Here is a 19,625-nt window from a genome sequence, read left to right on the forward strand (position 1 = left end):
TGGCAACATGTTACTGTTAACTGTTCACCAAAAATGGCATAAAACACAAATAAAGCATGTGTACTCTTTGAAATGCTTCAAGTTACCGCATCTATAATGAACCATATATAATCAAATGGTGTTTTTCCTCCTGCTGAGGAATAGTTTTAGTTTAAACTAAGGATCCCATCATAAGATGGGAGGAAATTCAACATCTGAACAATCACAGTTGTGCTGAGCACATTTTTAGGCATATGGCAATTTTACAATGGTCATTGGGAATGAAGAGCTAAAATTCTGATGCAGCCTCTGAATTTAAGACATTTCACATAAAACTGCACATCTCGGGGAAAAAAAATAAATTGGTAACCATGCAACCTCATAACCGGTGGCCAATACTCAGCATATGTAAGTTCAACCAATCCAAAGTGTGAATGCCAATTACTTTTTAAAAGGGTCAGGAAAAAAAAAATCTTCTGTCTGGAGACATCATTAAAAGGAAACAAATATAAGAAGATCTGTCTTAGTTTTATACTGTTCAGGTTACCTCAACACCATTCAACTACAATATTCAATCCAGTGTTCCCAAGCAAATGCCCTGATTACTATTGTTAAATATTTCATTTAAAAAGTTCCTTCCTGTTTAAAATATAGAAAGCCAAGTGTGTTTTCCCACCACTAAGCATTGTGTAAGATTCCTTTTTATTCCAACAAGCTGCCTGAAGATGGATGAGCTTCCAAACTGATATCATTTTTAATTATGCGTTTTTCTCTCGTTACTAATTTCCTAAACATGTCTCTAATCTTGCAGTGAAATCTCTGACTGCAGTAGGTGTATCCACATACATCACGCTCTAGAAAATTAATACAAGATAACAATCAGGACTGCCATCACAACATAACCTGAAACAAGCAAGATACATGAGGGGTGATACATACTCATTAGACTCTAATCTCAAGTGTTTCTGGAAAGCAGCTGTTAATGGGTAGTTTCTCTCCCTCCTACATCTTGAAACCATGGACATATGGGGGTCCAGGGAAGGGAGGTTCTCCAAGTCCACAGTACAAAGTCTCTTCCCATTCCCACTTTCCACTAGGCAGTTAAAAACACGCAATGTCAAATTCATATGCACCCTTTGCCTCCTCATTCTAAATATCCCACCATGAAGCACCTTTTGCGTAACAGAGACAACGCGACCTGCTCATCCACCAACATGGCCAACCCAACTCCTTCACACCATCAGGGGCTCCCCCACACCAAGGTCTCCTAGTTGGGCTGCAAAAAATACAGGAGAGAAGAAATGATGGAGGTAGCTGTACCCCTGGTAGAGGCAGGAGGGCACATGCCCATGCACTGGAAGGGGGTCACCATATAGCAGTTCTGTGCATCAGATCCTCTTCCAACAGGGCAGGAACCAGAACCATGCAGTGACCCACAGGTCAACCAGATGCCTGCCAACACTTCACATGGTATCTTCTCTTGTTCCTCAGGCATCTTTTGCTTCCTGAAGGGCATTTCACAGGTAAACATGTTGTGGCATTGAAGCAATGGAGCAAGATGGCAACTTTTAGTTGGGGGAAAAAAAAAGTGAAACCCAAAGGGAAAAGCCAAGGGTAACTGTCAGTGCTTTCTCCCCAGCTAAACTCATTATGCACCCACTCCTTCAGAGAGCAATGTTTTCCGCACACCAGCTGGCTTCTCTTCAACAAACACTTCCCAAAGAAAAGAGACAAACCTTGGGAACTTTTAAAGTGTCTGACATTTAAGGAATCAAAAAAAGCAAAACAAGACAAATCACACTACTTAAAGAGGTTTATGTCTTCCAAGTGTTCTTAAAATATGGCACAAGTATGACTGTCTACTCATTCAAAGAAAAGTCATCACTGCTGTTTAACAGTCAAAAATAAGGATGGTACAGGAAGACTAATGACATAATTAAGTGTATGCAGTGCAGTAAAACACATAAAAACAGTGCATATATAAGAAAGGCCAACAGGAGAGCTACGGGTTATATGCATGCAATTCACCAGTCTGTAAAGGCATGCCCAGCAAAATGTATGTGCTAAATGTAATGCTAGTTGGCTTGTGCTAGGTCCCTAGGGAAGTCCATAGCAGAAAGAGTGCAGAAGCATGGGGTTGGGATACTTCACTTTACTCCTGCATGCTTCCTAGGAAAGCTGGCTGAAGAAAACAATGATGTCAGTAGTTGCCCACAATTGCTACAAAATTTCATCCTACTTTTTTACTTGCGATCCATCTATTGATCAGGATCAAAAACTTTAAATCCAAGCTTTGACTTCCCAAAGAACTTGATAAAGAAATTCGACCCTCTATGAGAAAATTGGTACTTCTTGAAAATTGCTTCATATCAGCAAAGGGAAGGGAAAAACGGGACACCTTCATTTTCTCTTCCCACAGCATCTTGAGAGAAACATCAAGACGATGGATACAAACCTGATCTTTCACCAGTTTGACCACACACACCACCCACTGCCTCCACTAGAAGCAACAGCCGTCCTTGGATGGGTGACAACCCACCTCACGGAGCTACGCAACCCTCCACCTCAAACAGGAATCAACCACTGAACTCAAGGCAAGTCTTTCAACTGACTTCACTGCATTATGACAGGACTCTGACTTCTTTTTGATTCTCCTTAACACTCGCTGACAGCTCCTTTACAACCAGAGGGACAGGTTCTTTGTGAATCGCAGTTTTGGCTCTTGTAGCTAATATCTTACCCCACAGAACGAAGCAGGTGAGATTATCTGCACGTATCAAAGACAATGTCATGCTTCATAAGCTGTTTTTTCTGCTTTGGTAAGGAGTAAGCGCTTTTTTATTTGTTACTATGTTTACACATTACCTCACTAAGGGGCACTATTGTTATCCCGGCTGAGGCTCTCTTAGAATAGGAACATACAAAGCAGGATTTCCTCCAGCTCTGCATACCTAGTTACTCCAGAGTCATTAATGACATAGGACTGGATTGAACAAAGACTCAGCATCAAACGAGCATTCAAAGCAGCCAGGAAAAGAAAAAAAAAATCTCTGCCTGCTGCTCTGTCTTCCAAAAAAAATGCCAGGGAAGCATATATTTGCTTTAAACAGTATTTTCATACAGATTTCATGAGAAGAATGGAGAGCTAAGCACTTTTATGTGGAACATGTTTATACTTCCCAATTGGTTCTAAATTAAATTTACTCTAGGTTTTACATAACAGTCTATACATTAAATTGCCCTTTGTATTGCAGATCAGAAGTAACTTGACAGCCATCAAAAGAAATCCTACCAATGGAGAAAAAAAAAAAAAAAAAGAGAGAGAGAGAAAAGTACCAAGTCTCACACAAAAATCCTCCAAATATCCAAACCAGCTGCATATTGTCCTCCATGTGATTAGCAGTGACAGATGAAATACCCACAGTGAGACAACTCTGCTCATCTCTTCAGATTTTAAACAAATCCAACTTGTCTGTGATTGTGCACTTGTAAAATTTCTCTAAATAACATCTTAGGGAAAACTTATAGACGTATTTTTATAGGAAAAATACAAATGATACTGCTCTGAGATTAGTAGAGGTTGTTTTCTCAGGCTTTTATGCAAGTCAGGTTTTGGATGGAGGCCTCCTTCTGCTACCAGAATGCGCTTCCCCAGAAAACCAGCACTACGCAGTGACATCCACTGCACTGTCCTGAGGGACACACTGCTAATAACCCCCCAGCTAAAAGCAGGATAGCAACCTCTTTGTCCCCTACCATCTGTCTCATCCCATAGACAGACACTAGAGGACACTAACTCAAAGGCCCACTTGCAGAAGCTGTCCTGCAAGGCCATCTTCCCTGAAAATTTGACAGTAATTTGGACAAAAAATCCAGGAAAGCAATGAAGAAAATAAGTCAGAGGCTAAACCCTGTCCACATAATTACCTTGTAAAGACTACAGCTGCTAGGACATGGAAGAAATAACATAAGAGCTACAAGGATGTTGCTTGGGTTCAGCCTGTGCTGTCCAGAATCAGCTTGGCAATCTCTTGCAAACCGCTGCAGAGGGTGTATGAAAGCACGGGGCAGCGTTAGCCAGGCAGGCACCCGGGTGGGAGAATCACCCCTGCAAGCAAGGAGGCTCTAGGAGCAACTCTAGTGGTCTGTTTAATGCTCTCAGCACCTGCCTGAGGACATTTCCTGCCTCTACCTACAAACACAGCGATTCCCAAACCATTAAATAAACATTCTTTGAAGATAATGAAGCTTATTCTAATCCCACACTGATTTCACTCCTGTATTGTACTCTGCTGAGCTACAAGACTTCTAGGTTAAGTCCTCTGTGAGATCAGGATTACCTTAACTCTTGTGCTCTTGCAAAGACTTAAAAGAATCCCGTTGAGGCAAAGAAAGCAGCTGATTTTTCACTTGGTAGGTTTACATTTTTTCTTCCCATTGCACCCAATGCAAGTCCTCACACAGTAATGAAAAGCTCAGTGAAGAACTCGGGCAGGTCAGAAAAGCCCACCCTCCCTATAACATATCCTTGATGGCATGAAAAGCTTTGTCAGTGAGATACAGCAGCCCAACTAAATTTCTGCAGCACAAATCAGAGCTATTTTGCTCCTGGGCTCTGTGTCACTGGTAACAGCCACAGCCAGAGCAGTAAGGACATGTGACACAAACCTTGGAGACAGGATTCAATTACATGCTATGAGCACTGCACAAGCCCCCGACTGTCCTTTTATCGCCTTCCCAGGTGAAGGCACCAGTAGGAAACCACTTCCTCTCATTTCAGTTGTTTTCAAATGCCGCAGGTTGGTCCAAATATTCAAGCTCAGAGTCAGTCCGAAGGCAGATTTATTTTGGAAAGTCTGAGTATTATTGGTCTGGGTTATACGCCTCACAGATAAACTGCTGTTAGATTTGGACAAGCTATGTCTTAGTTGCACCAAATAGAACCTGGCATTATAATTTTTTTCCACAAGCAGATGATCATATTCCCAGGGAATGGAAAAAATAAGAGGATGTGCTTGGAAAAAAAGCACACAGAGGTAATGCTACACCTATGCAGAGAGAGGTTGGAAATATGCTCCTGGATCAAGTGCTGCAGTCTGATTTCCGCCCATTTCACCAGTGTAAATCAACTGAAGCTATATGGAGCCAACAGCTTTCATTTTCCACCTGTTAACACGGGTGTTCGATTCCATTTTCAATAAATGAACCATGATGCAAACCCTTGTGAAATGAAAATCAACTGCTATGTGTAACAGAAGACAGAAGTAAAGAGATGTACAGCCAGATTCAGGACTATATATCATTGAAAATACTCTTCCCTAAATGCAGTCATGGCTCCCTGAAGAGTCGTTACCAAATACGTGGCTATTTTCCACTGCCAATCAGCCCACAGGGAGCCAGTAAGGCCATAGGCTAAGAGGAGTCAAGGTGCTACTCCAATTTACACATGCAGGAGAACAAATTGGAACATACCAAACGCAAAGTCCATCCCTTCATGCCAAAAAACAGCAAAAGCTATTCACAGTCTATATTTCATACGCACCAGACACCAGCCTGGGAAACTCTTTAAGTTTTTTTTGTTTTGTTTTGTTTTTTAAAGTTTTTAAAAGTTTTGTAGCCATTTAGCTCTTTGTTAAAGTCCCAAAGCTCTTGAATAAAAAGCAGCTTTACCAGAGGTCAGTCAAACAGCAGTAAGAATACACAACTGCAGGTTAAAGTAGCTCATATTTATAAGAGCATAAGCATGAAATTCAGAAAGGGCCCCCAGGGATCACAGTGCAAGACATGAAGGTGTAATTAAAAACCATAAATCCATCAAACCCAAAATATGTAAACTTCATACATTAAATCATATATTTTTCTTTCCTCTCCACATTTGTCTTACTCTACACTCCTTTGGAGTCTACAAATAAAAAATTAACAATATCAGAAGAAATATTTCTTAATATGTGGAATGTGAATATATGTGAATATCAATAATAAATGCTTTTTATTTTATTCTTGTAGGTAATTGCTGAAAGCAGCTCTCTCAGCAGACTGCTGAGACTCCATGCATACTATAAATTACTTCAACTGTATCTCCTCTTTACAAAACCCACAAAAGGACAATATCTTACAGTGTTTCCATGCCACTCAATCATCCACACAAAATTACCCTTGTGAGAGCTTGTTGGAGGAATGTCAAATGCATTCTCTTTTCTTTGCAACAAAATCTTCAGAGGAAGAAGCGAAATAGCTGACTTCTGTGTTCACAGTTATGAAGCTACACTAACACCTGAGCATTTCAGCTGGAGAGTCTAGCCTTGTTTTAATTTTATATTTAATTGCAAGCTACAAGCAAAATTTTGCCCTGTGTTTCACCCACAGCACAGATCTCAAGATATTTTAGTTTATAGAAATTCTGCAACAACCAGAGTTCATATTAAGGCTAAAAGACACCTCATCTAAAAGCAGTATTTGTGATTAAAAGTGATAAACTAGTGGGATAAACTAGTCCTCCCATCTACTTGCCTGCAGCTCAGCAAAGGAGAAGGGGCACTGCCCTGACAGGAGGGTGGGAAACACAACACACCTGCACCTCCATCCTTCAAAGGCCACTGTGGTTTCCCACCAGGAACACAGAGCACATTTGTTCCCCACCACTCAGAACTGTTTCCTCGGGATCGGACAGCTCAGGGCCAGGCAGCAGCGTAAGAACCCTTGTCTTGCGCAAAGGGCACATGGCCTTAGGGCACTTGTGGACAGCTGGAGGGTCTCATCACAGGTCCAGCTCAGCTCTCTTTCCTGCCCGGGAGCCCAAGTTCCCACGATCAAAGCAGGCAGCTCTCTCCACAAACACATGTGATGCAATAACCCAACACAGCTGACACTTCTCAAGTAATATCCAAGTCAACCAAAACTTCCCTTTTTCTAATGCCAGGCCAAACACCAGCTGCTGCTCTGACGATACAACAGAGTGCAACACAGACAAAGGTTGGCATGTTCCATACAGTTATCCAAAGCATTCTCTCCACATGGGAAGCAAAACGATTTCCCTTTGCCCTGGCCACCTGGGATTAACTCACTCAACTATCTCCATACACTTCCTTCAATCATCTCAATGCCTAGTGATCAAGAATCACAAGTCAAATCTCAGCTGCTGAAAACTGCTGAAAAAATCTTCTGCTATCATGAAACAAACTGTGCCTGATGAACCCAGTTTGGGCTGGGTAAGTGGCTGCCCAGGCCTGGTGCTGCAAGCTCTTGGCTTCTGGATCCAACTCAACACCAAGGTCTACCAAAGCCCCCACAGAGAACACTAAATGTGTTTATTAGATCTGGCTCTAGTTCATTTTCTCCTGGAAACTGGGCTGTTGCTCGCTATAGCTGGCTGCAGTTAGCCAGTAGATATGCTATAGTCATGCCAACCAATTTGGTGCTAAAGTTAGGGTCTGTTACAGCACCAATGCTCAAAGAGGGCCCAAACCTTGCATTAGAAAGAGCTTGAATGCTTTCACCATACCATCTTCTGGCGAATGCTTTCACCTTCTGCACAAGCAGTGCAGAAGGACCCAGAAGTAGTAAATTAACTGAAAGAAGGACGGCTAGATTTCCTGATCATGAGTCACGTCTGTGTCTTCATATTTTTGACAGCTGCTCCTTCTTGGGACAGAAATTGGCTGAGTACCAGGAGGACCCTGTGCTGTTGACACCAGCCATGGTGCGGAATCGCTCTCTCGCATGGAGACACGGAGAGCTCAGCAGGATGGCTCCGATGAGGGCTGCGTGACGCACCCTGCGCGCAGCTGCTGCATCTGAACAGGCCCAGAGTCATGCAAGAGGCAAAAGCAGTCCAACTCTGGCAAAAATTGTACTTGATAAAGCCACATTTTATGGTGTAAGAGACTGCTGAACTCTGAGGTCTAGGAGAAGAGCAATTATGCTAAAAACAGAAAATACATATATTGCAACACCATGTGTAGTAGGAACAACATCATGCAACAACAACAAAAAAAAATACATAAAAATTGAACATACCTAACTTCCCAAAAGATTGTTAGAGCACAAAGCCAAATGCCACCCATTCACAGTATAATCGGCACTGATCGAGACACTGACGGTGACATAAACCACGCCAGAACAAATCGCATGATGCAGTAAAATAGGGAAAGACATTTAAGCGTAATCTGTTGAATGCTGCCACAACTGGGGCTAATGCTTTGCTACCGCTGCGAGCCGGCAGCGCTTGGCCGCCCTGGAGGCGGCATCTCCCACGTTTGCTCCCACAAAACTTCCCACCCTGCACACAGAATCCCTTGGCAGCGGCAGGGGAAGATTTGCTAGGAGCTAAATGAAAATGGATCGTTTTCCCACAGCCGTCCAGCATTCCCATCAACCCCACACAGGTATTGACATATGGTAATTCCCCCGCCCCGGCCGAAACTCCGAGCGCGCTGCCAAATTCCAGGCACGCGGATCAAAGGCTCATCTTGAGGCCTGACTCAGACGGCAGGATAATTGTGCATCTGAGCCTTTTTGGGGAGCAAGCGCTGAGATTTTGCTGATTCACCATACATTAGGGAGATACGTGCACTGCAGCCAGACTCCAAGTGACAAAATAAACATGCAACGACAGCATTAAGCCGCCTGGAATAGATGGTTATATTTATAACCAGTTAAACATTCCTGTCTCCAGCATTGAAATGAACATCTGCCACTTGGATGCCTTAAAAGTTCAGGCAGCTTCAAAGCAAAGTATTTAGCCAAAATAACTGTACACCAAAAGTTTACATTCACGTTCACATACCTTAAGGAGGAATATATTACTGCTGCAGAGTGACATCCTCCCCTTCCTCGGGATAATTGTTTGAATAGTTTGCTTTTGGCTTTCTCTGCAAATTTTTCTCCTTTATTCCCATTTAAAAATAATACACTCTTAATGAAAAAGCAATAATCAGCACACTTGGGCATATATTCAGCAGCAGCATGAAGGACTGAAGACGCTCAAGAGCTCCCAATTTACCCCAGGGACCCACCACACTGCCACAACGCAGCTTTCCAGCTTCACCGGACGATCCTAGACGGGATCATTCTGGCTCTCATCCACCCTTCTGGTCATAAACCCGCTGCAAGCGCAAGTTCGCATCACCTGGACACCCTCTGCAGCACCTCAGCCCCTTTTACCACCTCTCCACATCGCCTCCTCGGTAACAGGTTTTGGGGGCTATTTCTATTTTCAAGGATTATCCCAGGTTCCCAGCAGTCAGAAGGACCAACTAAGATACACCGTCCATGATGCTCAGTGCTGTCACATCCAATAGCAGGAGAGAGTCTCCACCACACTTTTGGTGGAAGGATTTTATCTTTGCTGGCAAAAGGAGGAAATAGGCACAACCACCCACTTGCCCAAATCCACGCACAAAGTCTTTGACAGATCTAAGGATTAAATTCAGGTCCTGTGTCCTTAACCAGCACCTTCACAGGACACTGCTCTTCCTGTTGCCAAAGGCAGAGGGAGATGTGACAGCTCCCAAAGTAAGGCCAACTTTTCCCTCCTTAGCTACTTCTCTGAAAGACCTTACAAAATTAGTAGCCACTCGTGACAGAATCCAGCCTTTTCCCAACCATGGGTCCAGACAGTGGCAGACAGCAGACTCCTGCCTTCCCCCAAGCACCTTCCATTTTGGGATATACTGGCAACATAAATACAAAACAGTTATTCCAGTGCTGTAGCTCTGAGGTCAGAGGACACAGAGAGTATTCAGACAAATCAAATTCCATAGGTATTTTTTGGTAAATAAAAAATAACGAGGATATGATACTCCCAAACAGACAGCTGTCTGCCACACTTGATATGAGCAATATCCAAATAGGTATGTAGCATGAAGGTAATCCAATTTCCAAGCAGCAGAAAAGCAACAGCATCCTTATGGAAAAGTATTTCATTTCAGACACACAGACAATTTCAGACAGAAGCGTCTCCGGACAGGGCGAAGCAACATCTCTGCTCACTATGCAAGACCAAATGTCCATCACTAGCTGAGTAGTCAGGTGCTAGCTGGCTCCTCACTGGGTCACTGCGGAAAAGGATGCGGACTCGCGTGGTGCAGCTTTTGGGGGCAGCCAGGCAGTGGCAGAGCCAACAGTAACTGCGTACACGGTGGGCGATCCCGGTTTCCGGAAAGAAAAATCTCGTGGCAGTTTCGGCCATTCCGGCTCCGATCCGCACCCCGCCAGGCCAAGGGGGCCTGTCACAATCAGCTGCGGGGGGCAAGGAGGATGACTAGTGCCTCCCACAACCGCGCGCTCAACAAGTCAGAAGCTGGGATCACTGTAGGTGGAAACTCTTGGCAAAAACAATAAAGCAGCTACTACATCTTTCAACAGGTTCAAAGCAACCTCAGATGTTAGGAGCAGATGCTCTTTTCCACCCCCTGGGATTTTGAAATGGTTTATGTGTTTCCTCCCTTTTCCCTAATAGGCCAGGGCGCTGAAGGAATTAGAGCCGGAGCAATGCTAATTACGCTCAGCTACTCGGCAGACCACACGACCTGGAGCTAATTGCACAACCCCAGCTCCCCCACTTCAGATCCCCCAGTGAGAAGGTCTGTTGCCTCCGGCACCCGCACTGCCAGATAATCCCGCTCACCTGTATTTTAAAAGGGGCAGGCTTGGAAATCTTAGCTGTCCAAAGCAAGCTCATTACAATTAGGTTGTGCAGCCTAGGAGGTAACGCAGGGACGGCCGCGCCGACTGGAACAAGTGAAGTGCTCGTGTCAACACACCTGCTGCAGAGCTGTCGCCAGCCCCTGGGTGAGACCGCGCGTACCTGGGATCCACATCTGAGCTCATAGCCCGGAGCACTCCACAGCCAAGTCTCTGCAAGACTCTCCCTCACGGAATTAAATATTAAAAGTGCATCGCGAAAAAAATGCCCTGTAGTTTCATATTTACTAACTAAGGCATTGCTTTTCCACTTACATGTTTTTGAAATGTTAAGTATAGAGCATTTTCAGGTACATTGAGCACTTGCAAAGGGCCCTGAAAAGTTGATTTCTCTACAGAGGCATCTGTAGAAGGACAAGATTCTCTCCTTCACCTTATATACATCACCCAACTATAGAAAAGTCTCTGATCAAAAGCAACACACACACACACACACACACAGAGTAAGAGAGGACCCCGAGGTCCAAGCCAAGACTCAGCACAGGGATGCTAAACAGCCATCTGGATTCTGCTGCTCCAGGTGATGGTGCCACTGAATCAAGAGGGTTGTCTCCAATGGAGAACTATGGGCAGGCCAAGAAAACAAACTGCACCAGGAGTCAGGGCCTGCTTCTAAAAGCTTAGGTCCATTACCTGTGCACTGCCAAAGTTGACAGCAGCTCCTGCGTGCACTGGACCTTTGCTCCTTTGGAGAAGCAGGGGTCTGCAAGTGAAACCTTAGCAAATAAAGCCCACTTCCTTTCTCTTGTACATTCAGCACAGGCTGACTTCAGAAGCACACAACAGTCCAAACATCAGGAACAAGACACTCACTGGCAATTAGACATCGTGCAGAATCTGCACGTTCTTCTAGAAGAGCCATTGACACCAGGCTGTCGGAGCAACCAAGATGGGAATAACGAAGCGCACCTGGCCCTCCAAGAGCCTTCACTCATCAAGGCCACAACCCTCAGTCCTGTCCTTTTAGCCTGGTTTTCTAAAGCAATGAAGACTGTATTGCCCTCCTTTGTCCTTCTTGCTGCCAGACAGCTTTAACTTACACCCATCAAAAGATCTAGAAGTGAGACAGAAAGCTCAGAGTAGGTTCTTACAATTTCCAGAAACCAGCAGTAAGATTAACTGGACAGGACCCAGCCATTATTAGTTCCACCAAAGCCAGATTTCCAGTATTGACCTACTGTCAGCTAAACAACATGTGTGTAGCTCCCAATGACCCACAGAATGGGCTGTCTCTTATTGAGGGACAAAACATCTGGGAAGTATCTGGGATTAATGAAGTGGGATAGAGATGACAAAGGAGGTGAGCTAAATGTTTATCCAACTAAAGCTTCCATAGAACACACAGGGAACTATTTATTGTACATGTGAAACCCATGGGAAAAAGCATGTCATGCCCAAAGCGTTGTTCTTCATCTCCTTGGCACATCAATGGCATGTGCAGGCCCACCAAGAGACCATTACTTTGGTAAGAAATGTGTAGGGTAGGAGTTCAATGCATACAAGAATAGAAACAGCCAATCCTATACCAAACCCCCAAGGGGAAGCAACCACTGATCTTTATGGATGACTGGAAATGTGGAGTAGTATTAGTTTCAGCGCATTTCCTTGATAACCAGACATTAACACCATCCACCAACAAGGAAGTGGTACTTTTCTCCTATTCCCAATCCACTCAGGCCAAGGCCTCATAATCATCAGTATCCTCTCAAATCAACCTATACTCAGCCTAAGGCAGCCTGATTTAAGTGGAAGGTTACACAGCCCATGGGTAATGCACAGCAGTTTACAACATCTGCACGGTTGAGACACGTCCTGCACCAGTCGGCACAAACAGTGTGTCTGAAGTCGACGCTATCCTCCTCGTTTTCCGGAAAAGCCAGGTTTCTTCCAACTGGCATAATGCAGAGCTGACCTACCTCACCAGGAAGAAGAGCTGCCAAGAACACAGCAGGCTGCTGCTTGCTTCCCTCCCTCAAATGATTCATGGCTTGTTAGCAACTAATGCAATGACCTGTGCTGGGCACCCGGACTCTCCATGGGTCAGGACCAGCTGGAGGTCTTTTTATACCCAAACACCGTTTAGAGGGTCAACTGGAAATACAAGGAATACTCTGTTTCCTAAAAATCAGAGAAAAGCATTCTCTATGTGCTTATCCTCAGATCACAGCACATCCCATCAGCAAGACACAGCGCACACACTCACTCCTTTGTTTCTCCCATTCTCTGGAAACCTCATCTCCTTCCAGTGGTGTCCCTCACGCAACAAGCGATGAAGATGATGATGTGATGGTAGAGGGGGAGAGGGAGGAGGGGCGGGGAGGGGAGGAAAAGATTCTTTCAAAAATGAGGACAGCAAGAACTCAGTTGAACTCAGGTTATATATAATACATTATGCTTGGTTTTGACACGTGCCTGCTTTGGTTGTACATACAAGACAAAGCATCGGGCCACTGAAATTAGGTACTTGAACTCCTGAGCTGGAAGAAACTGTTCTCCAATTTTTATCACTTGCAAAGTGAACTTTCTGATCTTGGCCTCTTTTTAGCACCAAGAAAAAAAAATGCTTATATTACAAAATAAGCAGGAATGATTTTCTGTTAAGCCAAAATAGCTATACCAGTTGCAAACCCTTCTTGCATATACTTGTATCAAGTGCATATTCCTCATACTGAGAGAGCTTTTTCCTCTGCTCATAAGAGATTAGTTAAAAACACCCTAAACTAGCCATATATTCTTATGACTGTGCCTGCAGTAGAGAAAGTTCGATTCCAATGATGCAGCTACAAAAATACATCTTCTCTATAGGACAGTCCCTGCCTTTCTCTTTTTGTTTTTTTCCCCGAGACACACATACCTCCCTTTGACATATATCTCTATAGAAATGACAGCATGTTTGGGCTTACTGTACAGAGGCATCACACAAATTAATTAATTAGCATTTGTGAAGCACTGCAAAGATTTTAGGTGCTAAGTATTATTATTACTAATTTAATCCACATTCCCATTCAGTCCTCAGCCTCTCTTGTGAAACTGCCAACAATGATGCCAATTAGTGATAATTGTCGTGGTGGTTTTGTGACAAGGCTGTTTGCCAACTGGGAGCCAGGCAGGGACCACCAACTCATTTCTCATGGATCACCCAACAGCTGCCAAACAGGAACAAACTCCAGGCACTAACAATCAGGTCTCTGCTCCAGCCAGAACCCCAGAGGTAAGAGATCCCATATCCCATTACTGATTCCCCAAGCATAGAGCCTGCAAGACAAATACAAAACTTTTAATTAGCAATAAACCAAGACACCCTTTTTCCCCTCTCCACTATTTCAATACATGAACCGCTGACTGATACTGATGCTGCAGTACAGAAATGCTCATCTGTAGTAATTTTGGATCAAACTTTACTTGTTTCCACCCCGCCTGATTAAAATTACATTTGGATCCACGCACAGGCCTCACTGTGGCAACAAACTGTAAAGACAACGGCAGTAAAAGACAGGAATTGACAGTGTAGGGTGCAGTAAATCGTGTATAAAGGAGCCTTATTCAAGAGTTTCAACATAAGCAACTAGGTGTATCTCTATATCAACGGTCAACAGAGATTTGAAGAACTTTAGAGACACAAACAACTTCTATAATCAATGCAAATCATCTGAACACCGAAACTTTAGATTATTTATATATTTTAAATATGTTTAATTGAAAAGACAGCAACACATAAACTGTATGAATCATAGCCCTCTCGCGCAATTAGATTTGTTATCCTTGCAGACAACAAACAATATGTTGGGTTTTTATTCTAATGGGAATTCAATCCCCTGTCAGCTGCCCCACGCATAATACAACTTCTCTCTTTCATCAGTAAAGATATCAACAGCAGGAAACTAGCCCTTCTTTCATCTCCGGGGCACCCACCCACCTTTCCAAAGAGTTTTAAAGCAGGTGTAGAAGTCTCTCTGAATCTCTGCTGAAAGATCCTTTAATTATTATGGCAAAGGACACACAAATCCTTTGAGTGCGCAGCAGTAGCCTTTCTGGTGTTTACTCAACTAGCTGCTTGGTTTGACTGTACATTATAAAAACTTCTAAGTTGACTTTTAATTTATGGGCATGAAACTCTTATAGAGAGGAGCTGCTTTTTCAGATGTCTTGTTATATTATTAAGAAAGAGAAAAACGCAAGCTGCTGCTTTTCTGGCACCAACATTACACAGCGCTCAACCTGCCAGCACATTGCATCAGATTCTCCCTGCAAGGCCAATTCACAGCCGCTCAGTATCTGACCTACTGACTCTTATCTCCCACTAACTTATTTTGCACTCAGAAGGCAACAAGCAGGACTGTTTATTGCATTTTCCTTCCCAAAGAGTGGATCACTGCACTAGAACTAGCAGGGTTTGACCTTGCAGTTAGGCTAGGAGTATCACAACCATTTGAAAACTTTTAAAAAACAACAATAAAAAAATCAATTATCTCCTAACTCTACTGTATGCTACTCAGCAAGTAAACTCTAGGTATCTGTTACCCTGTGATCAACTCTGTCAAAGTTTTGTCACTGTGATGACTACTGTTACTTCTGTAGGCATGCTTTGAAACCCTGCAGAAAAGGAGGCTTAATTTACCCATCATCAAGTGCTTATCAAGGAAGTCCCCTGCGTTTTGCAGAAAGGAGACCACACAAACGGACCTTTGCGTCCAGGTTTCCTTGCCCACGCACCTGGGCAAGGCTCTCCTGCACCCGCCGGCTGTGTTCCCAGGACAGAGATCCACTCGCAGATAGGACATTATTCTTCCCATTAAGGCCAGGACCCACTGGGGGATGACAGCAATGTTTTGTGTGCTGAGGGGCAGACCCCACACACCTCGCCATGGGAAATTAAACATCTCTCCAACACTCATGGCAACCCAGAAAACAAAAGGTCCAACTGTTGATTTCAGTGAGAAAAGATATACGTGACCTTTTACACTACACAAGTAAGGGCTCACTCCAGACCTAGCAAGTCTGGAGATAAACGCCTGGTGATCTCAAAGGCGCAGGGACCAGGCCTGGCAATGCAAAGCTCACGGTTGTGTTCTGACACCGCTCCACAATGCGCCTCCAAACAAAACTATATTTAGATTCAATGGGAATTCTGTAGATCATACAGGAACTCTTTGAATGAAAATGAAGGTCAATAGGGTTTGGCTTCCTCTTCAGACCCCCCTCATTCTTGCGGCCCTCCAGATAAGCATTGTTTGGAAAAACAATACGTTACTTCCAGCCACTATCAAAACCCTCACACACGTTTTGTGAGCCGTGACACAGAAGCTCTGCAACTTTCTCTTGCATTTTGCTCTGTCAGCTGATCTGTGGGATCTCGGAAGGTGCCCAGTCAAGACAGTGCATTTTTTTTCCACCTATACTACCTTTTAAGCGTTTTGCTTCACGTGTTCCTACTAAAACAAGAGAGAGAGAGAGAGAGAGAGAGAGAGAGAGAGGGAAGCCGTAATAAAGACCTCTGACTGAAGAGAAGCTCATAAAGAAAAACTGCACAGAAAATACGAATAAAGCTGCACATGTGCTAAGTGCAACCTCTGGGGCGCTCACACAGTTTATTCATTCACTAGCAGTTACGTCCAACTGCCCAGCACAAGGCACAAGTGCAAGGCAAATCATGCAGCCTTATCCAAGTGAGACAGAGGCTGCAAGCAGTTCACAGGGCATTGCTGGACGCTCGGGCATCCCGAAAGAAAAAGAAAAAGAAAAAAAAACAGCAAAAGCATCCTTCCCAAACCATTCCACGGCCAGAAAACAGGCATGGCCTGGACGTGGGATGTGAAAGGGATGAAAGTGCCACAGAGCCCAGCTGCAGCCTCCCAAACTGTAGCACTGGGGCTGCAAAGGCCACTGCGAGCAACCTCTGCAGCGCGGGATACGGAGCCGCCGGGCGCTCTGGCTCCTGCGCGCGTTGTGCTGCGCTGCGCGGTCCCGTGCGCGCGTCCTGGACGGCGCTCACACCGCGCAACCCCTGCAGCTCCTGCCCAGGCGCTGCCTTCCTCCTCTGAAGCCCTCCGGCAGCGGCGGGGACGGCAGCGGGAGGTGCGCGCAGCTGCCGGCCGGGCTTTCGCTTCCACCAAACCTCGACCTTCTGCGCGACCTCTCCGCAAATCGCCCTCCTCCGCCCCAAGGCAGCGCGGAACTGGCGCTGAGCCCCGCGCCGCAGCCGCGCGCCGGCTCCTTCTCCCCGCCGGGGCGAGCGCTGCGCTCCCCTCCGCGCCCCGCTCCGCGCCGTCCCGCGCACTTACCGGCAGGGCGTTGGGCGCGCAGCCGTGGGCGGCCAGGCGCGCCGCCTGCCTGCGCAGCTCGCCCAGCTTGGCCTGGCAGCCGCGGCACCAGCCGCCGCCCGCGGGCCGCTCCAGGTGCGGCGGCTCCGCGCCCGCGCAGGCGCCCGCGCCCTCGGGCGGCGGCCGCCCCGCGCAGCGCTGCTCCTCGGCGGCGGCCGGCGGCCTCTTGCGCGGCGAGAGCTCCCGCGCCGCGCTGCCCTCCGCCACCTGCGGAGAGAGAGAGCAGAGCTCAGCGCCCGCTGCACGCGCGACAGCCTCCCCACACCTCCAAAAAATGTGTAAAAAAAAGGAAAAGTTAAAAAAAAATGTCGCCGGGGAGGAGTTGCGAGGGTTGTGCGGACTTTAAAAAGCCGTCACCGGGGAGGAGTTGCGAGGGTTGTGCGGACTCACCCCCAGCGCGCGGGGCTCGGCGCCCGGAGCCTTCCTGTCCGCGGCCGCGCTCATGGTGCGGGGGGGATGCGCCCCGCTCCACGCTCTAGCGCGGGCTGCGCGGCGGCCCCTCCGCGGTGCCCATAGCGGGGCGCGGAGACGAACGGGGATGGGGGGGGATGCCGGGGGTCGCCTCAAGTTGAGCTGCTCGCGTCCCCCCCGTCCAGGCTGCCGCGGAGGCACTAGGTGATGTTGCCTCCCATGTTGCGAGAGGAGTAAAGTTTGGGCTGGGAGTCGGGAGAGGGGGTGGGAGCGGGAGGCGGAGTGCGCTCCCCACGCCGCCGGGGGAAGGAGCCCAAGCCCCGCAGCACGTCGGAAAAAAAAGCAGCCGAGGCGCTCGGAGTGTGGGGAGGAGGGGCCCGCGGGGAGGTGGGGTGAGCGGGGCAGGGGCTCGGCCAGGGCGGGACGGGGCTTGAGGTTCGGGGTTATTCTGGGGGGGACTTTTCCTAGTGACCCTAACAGCTGATCCCGAAACGCAACTCCTCCCCTCCCCGCCCCCGGTCCCCCCCCCCGGCCTTGCGCGCCGTCGAGGGCTGCGCCTCCCCCGCGGGCAGATGCACGGGGCTGCGGCCACACGTGCAAAGCGACCGGGATGGAGAAATTAACGTTGGCAGCTAATTGCCTGCTTGGCTGCGGCGCCTTCACCGAGCACTTTTCCCCCTCTCGTCCTTCTTGTCCAGCACAGCGGACGCGCCTCTCGCTCGCGCTACTTCCCGCTCGCCGGTCCCGTGTCCCCTCGCTCGGAGCCGGGCGGGCGGAGCGCGGCCCCGGCCCGAGCCCCGCGCGGCTCCGACGCCGTCGCCGTGACCAGAGCGACACCTGCCGGCGCCGCGGGGACCGTGCGCGCCCGCCCGATACCGGCAGCGGACCCGGCACCGGACCTGGCACCTCTGTGTTCCCTCCCCTTCTCCCCCGTTGGGCGAGTGGGCGCGGGGCTCTGCGCGCCGCGGTTTGAGCGGCGATTTAGGCAGCGCCGAGCACAGCGAGCGCGCAGTAATACGCGCATCAATAAGAAGGGCGCATCAATTCCTTCCTCGGTCGCGTTAACTCTCCTGGCCCTCGGGAGCTGCCCCGCAAACCGTGTGTGTCCCCATGGGGGGATGCGGCTAGTGCCGCCTCCCCGTCAGAGCTGCGCGGGGAGCGCAGCGGGCAGGACCCCTGGGGACCTCAGGGCTCCGAGCCCGACCCCTAGAGCCCCATAAAAGTTTCGGAGAGCGGCGAGGTGGGAGTGGAGCCGGCTGCCCGCCCCGAGGCGCCCTGCGGCTCCCCGGGAACTCCCTTAAATACGTCGTACCCGGAGTAAACTTCTCCAAGGATCAGGTGGGACGAGGGGGAAGAGGGTAGGATGTGCTCCCTCCCTCCGGCGCCGGGGCGGAGGTCCGAGCCGCGCGGCCGCCCTTTTCTTCCTTTTTCTTTTTTTTTCTTTTTTCTTTTTTTTTTTTAGAGGGAAAAATCACTCCTGAAAATACCGGGGCACGCAGCCCTCCCCGCGCCTCCACTCCCGTTTCCGGCGTTTTCCCCGGCGCTTTTGAGCGCCACCGGACGCGTAGCTCTTGCGCGGCCCCTCGCGCGGCGCCGCGGACTGTTCGTGGTGCTGAAACCTCCCGCTCGGCACCGGGCCCGGACGGCCGCGGCGTCCCGCGAAGTTTGCGCGGCCGCTTCCTCCGCCTCCGCGCCGGCAGCAGGGCGGGCAGGAGGCCCGGGCGGCCCGGGGGACCCGGCGCCCTTACCTTGCCCTTCCTGCGCAGGAGGTGGCTGGTGAAGCCGAAGATGATCTCCGAATCCAAGCACAGGGCTCCCAGCTCCAGCAAGCCGGGGTTTTTCCTCGGGCCGCTGGAGGCATCGGGCGGTTTTTGAAAAGCCATAGTTCGCGCTTGAAGAATATCCGGCTCCCTGAGCGGCGGCGATGTACACCAGTAAAAAATAAATATATATGTAGAAAAAAAAAAAGACAAACACCCGCTACCCCTAGGAAAAAAAAAAAAAAAGCCAGACGACGCAGGCGAGTTACTCCTCCATCTGCGAGGGTGCTGGGGAGGCAGCGGATCCAGCAGCCTCTGTCTGCCTCCCTCTGCCTCTCCCCGCCGCTCTGCCTCCCGTTTTATCCCCCTCTCTATGCCGAGGAGCCCCGCTCAGCGCCCCGGGGCTGCGCGGGGTGCGCGGGCTGCTCCGCCGCGGCCGGCCATGAGCTCG

General features: G+C 48.0%; 1 protein-coding gene across 2 annotated transcripts in view; it reads right to left on the minus strand.

Annotated features, from left to right (window-relative positions):
* The window catches only part of KIF26A (kinesin family member 26A), a 93,730-nt gene extending 74,321 nt beyond the window's left edge, over positions 1 to 19,409 (minus strand). For both annotated transcript variants that reach the window (XM_088539615.1, XM_088539614.1), the window contains exons 1-2: positions 19,163 to 19,409; positions 16,965 to 17,210 (exon numbers count right to left, since the gene is read on the minus strand). In XM_088539615.1, coding sequence (XP_088395741.1) covers positions 16,965 to 17,210; positions 19,163 to 19,297 — 381 coding nt within the window. In that variant the 5' untranslated portion in view covers positions 19,298 to 19,409. The remainder of the gene's footprint in view (positions 1 to 16,964; positions 17,211 to 19,162) is intronic.
* Between the last annotated feature and the right edge of the window lie 216 nt (positions 19,410 to 19,625).

The sequence above is a fragment of the Tinamus guttatus genome, unplaced genomic scaffold (genome assembly GCF_059628265.1).
Source record: "Tinamus guttatus ecotype Peru unplaced genomic scaffold, ASM5962826v1 Tinamus_guttatus_pri_ptg000048l, whole genome shotgun sequence".
NCBI lineage: Eukaryota > Metazoa > Chordata > Aves > Tinamiformes > Tinamidae > Tinamus > Tinamus guttatus.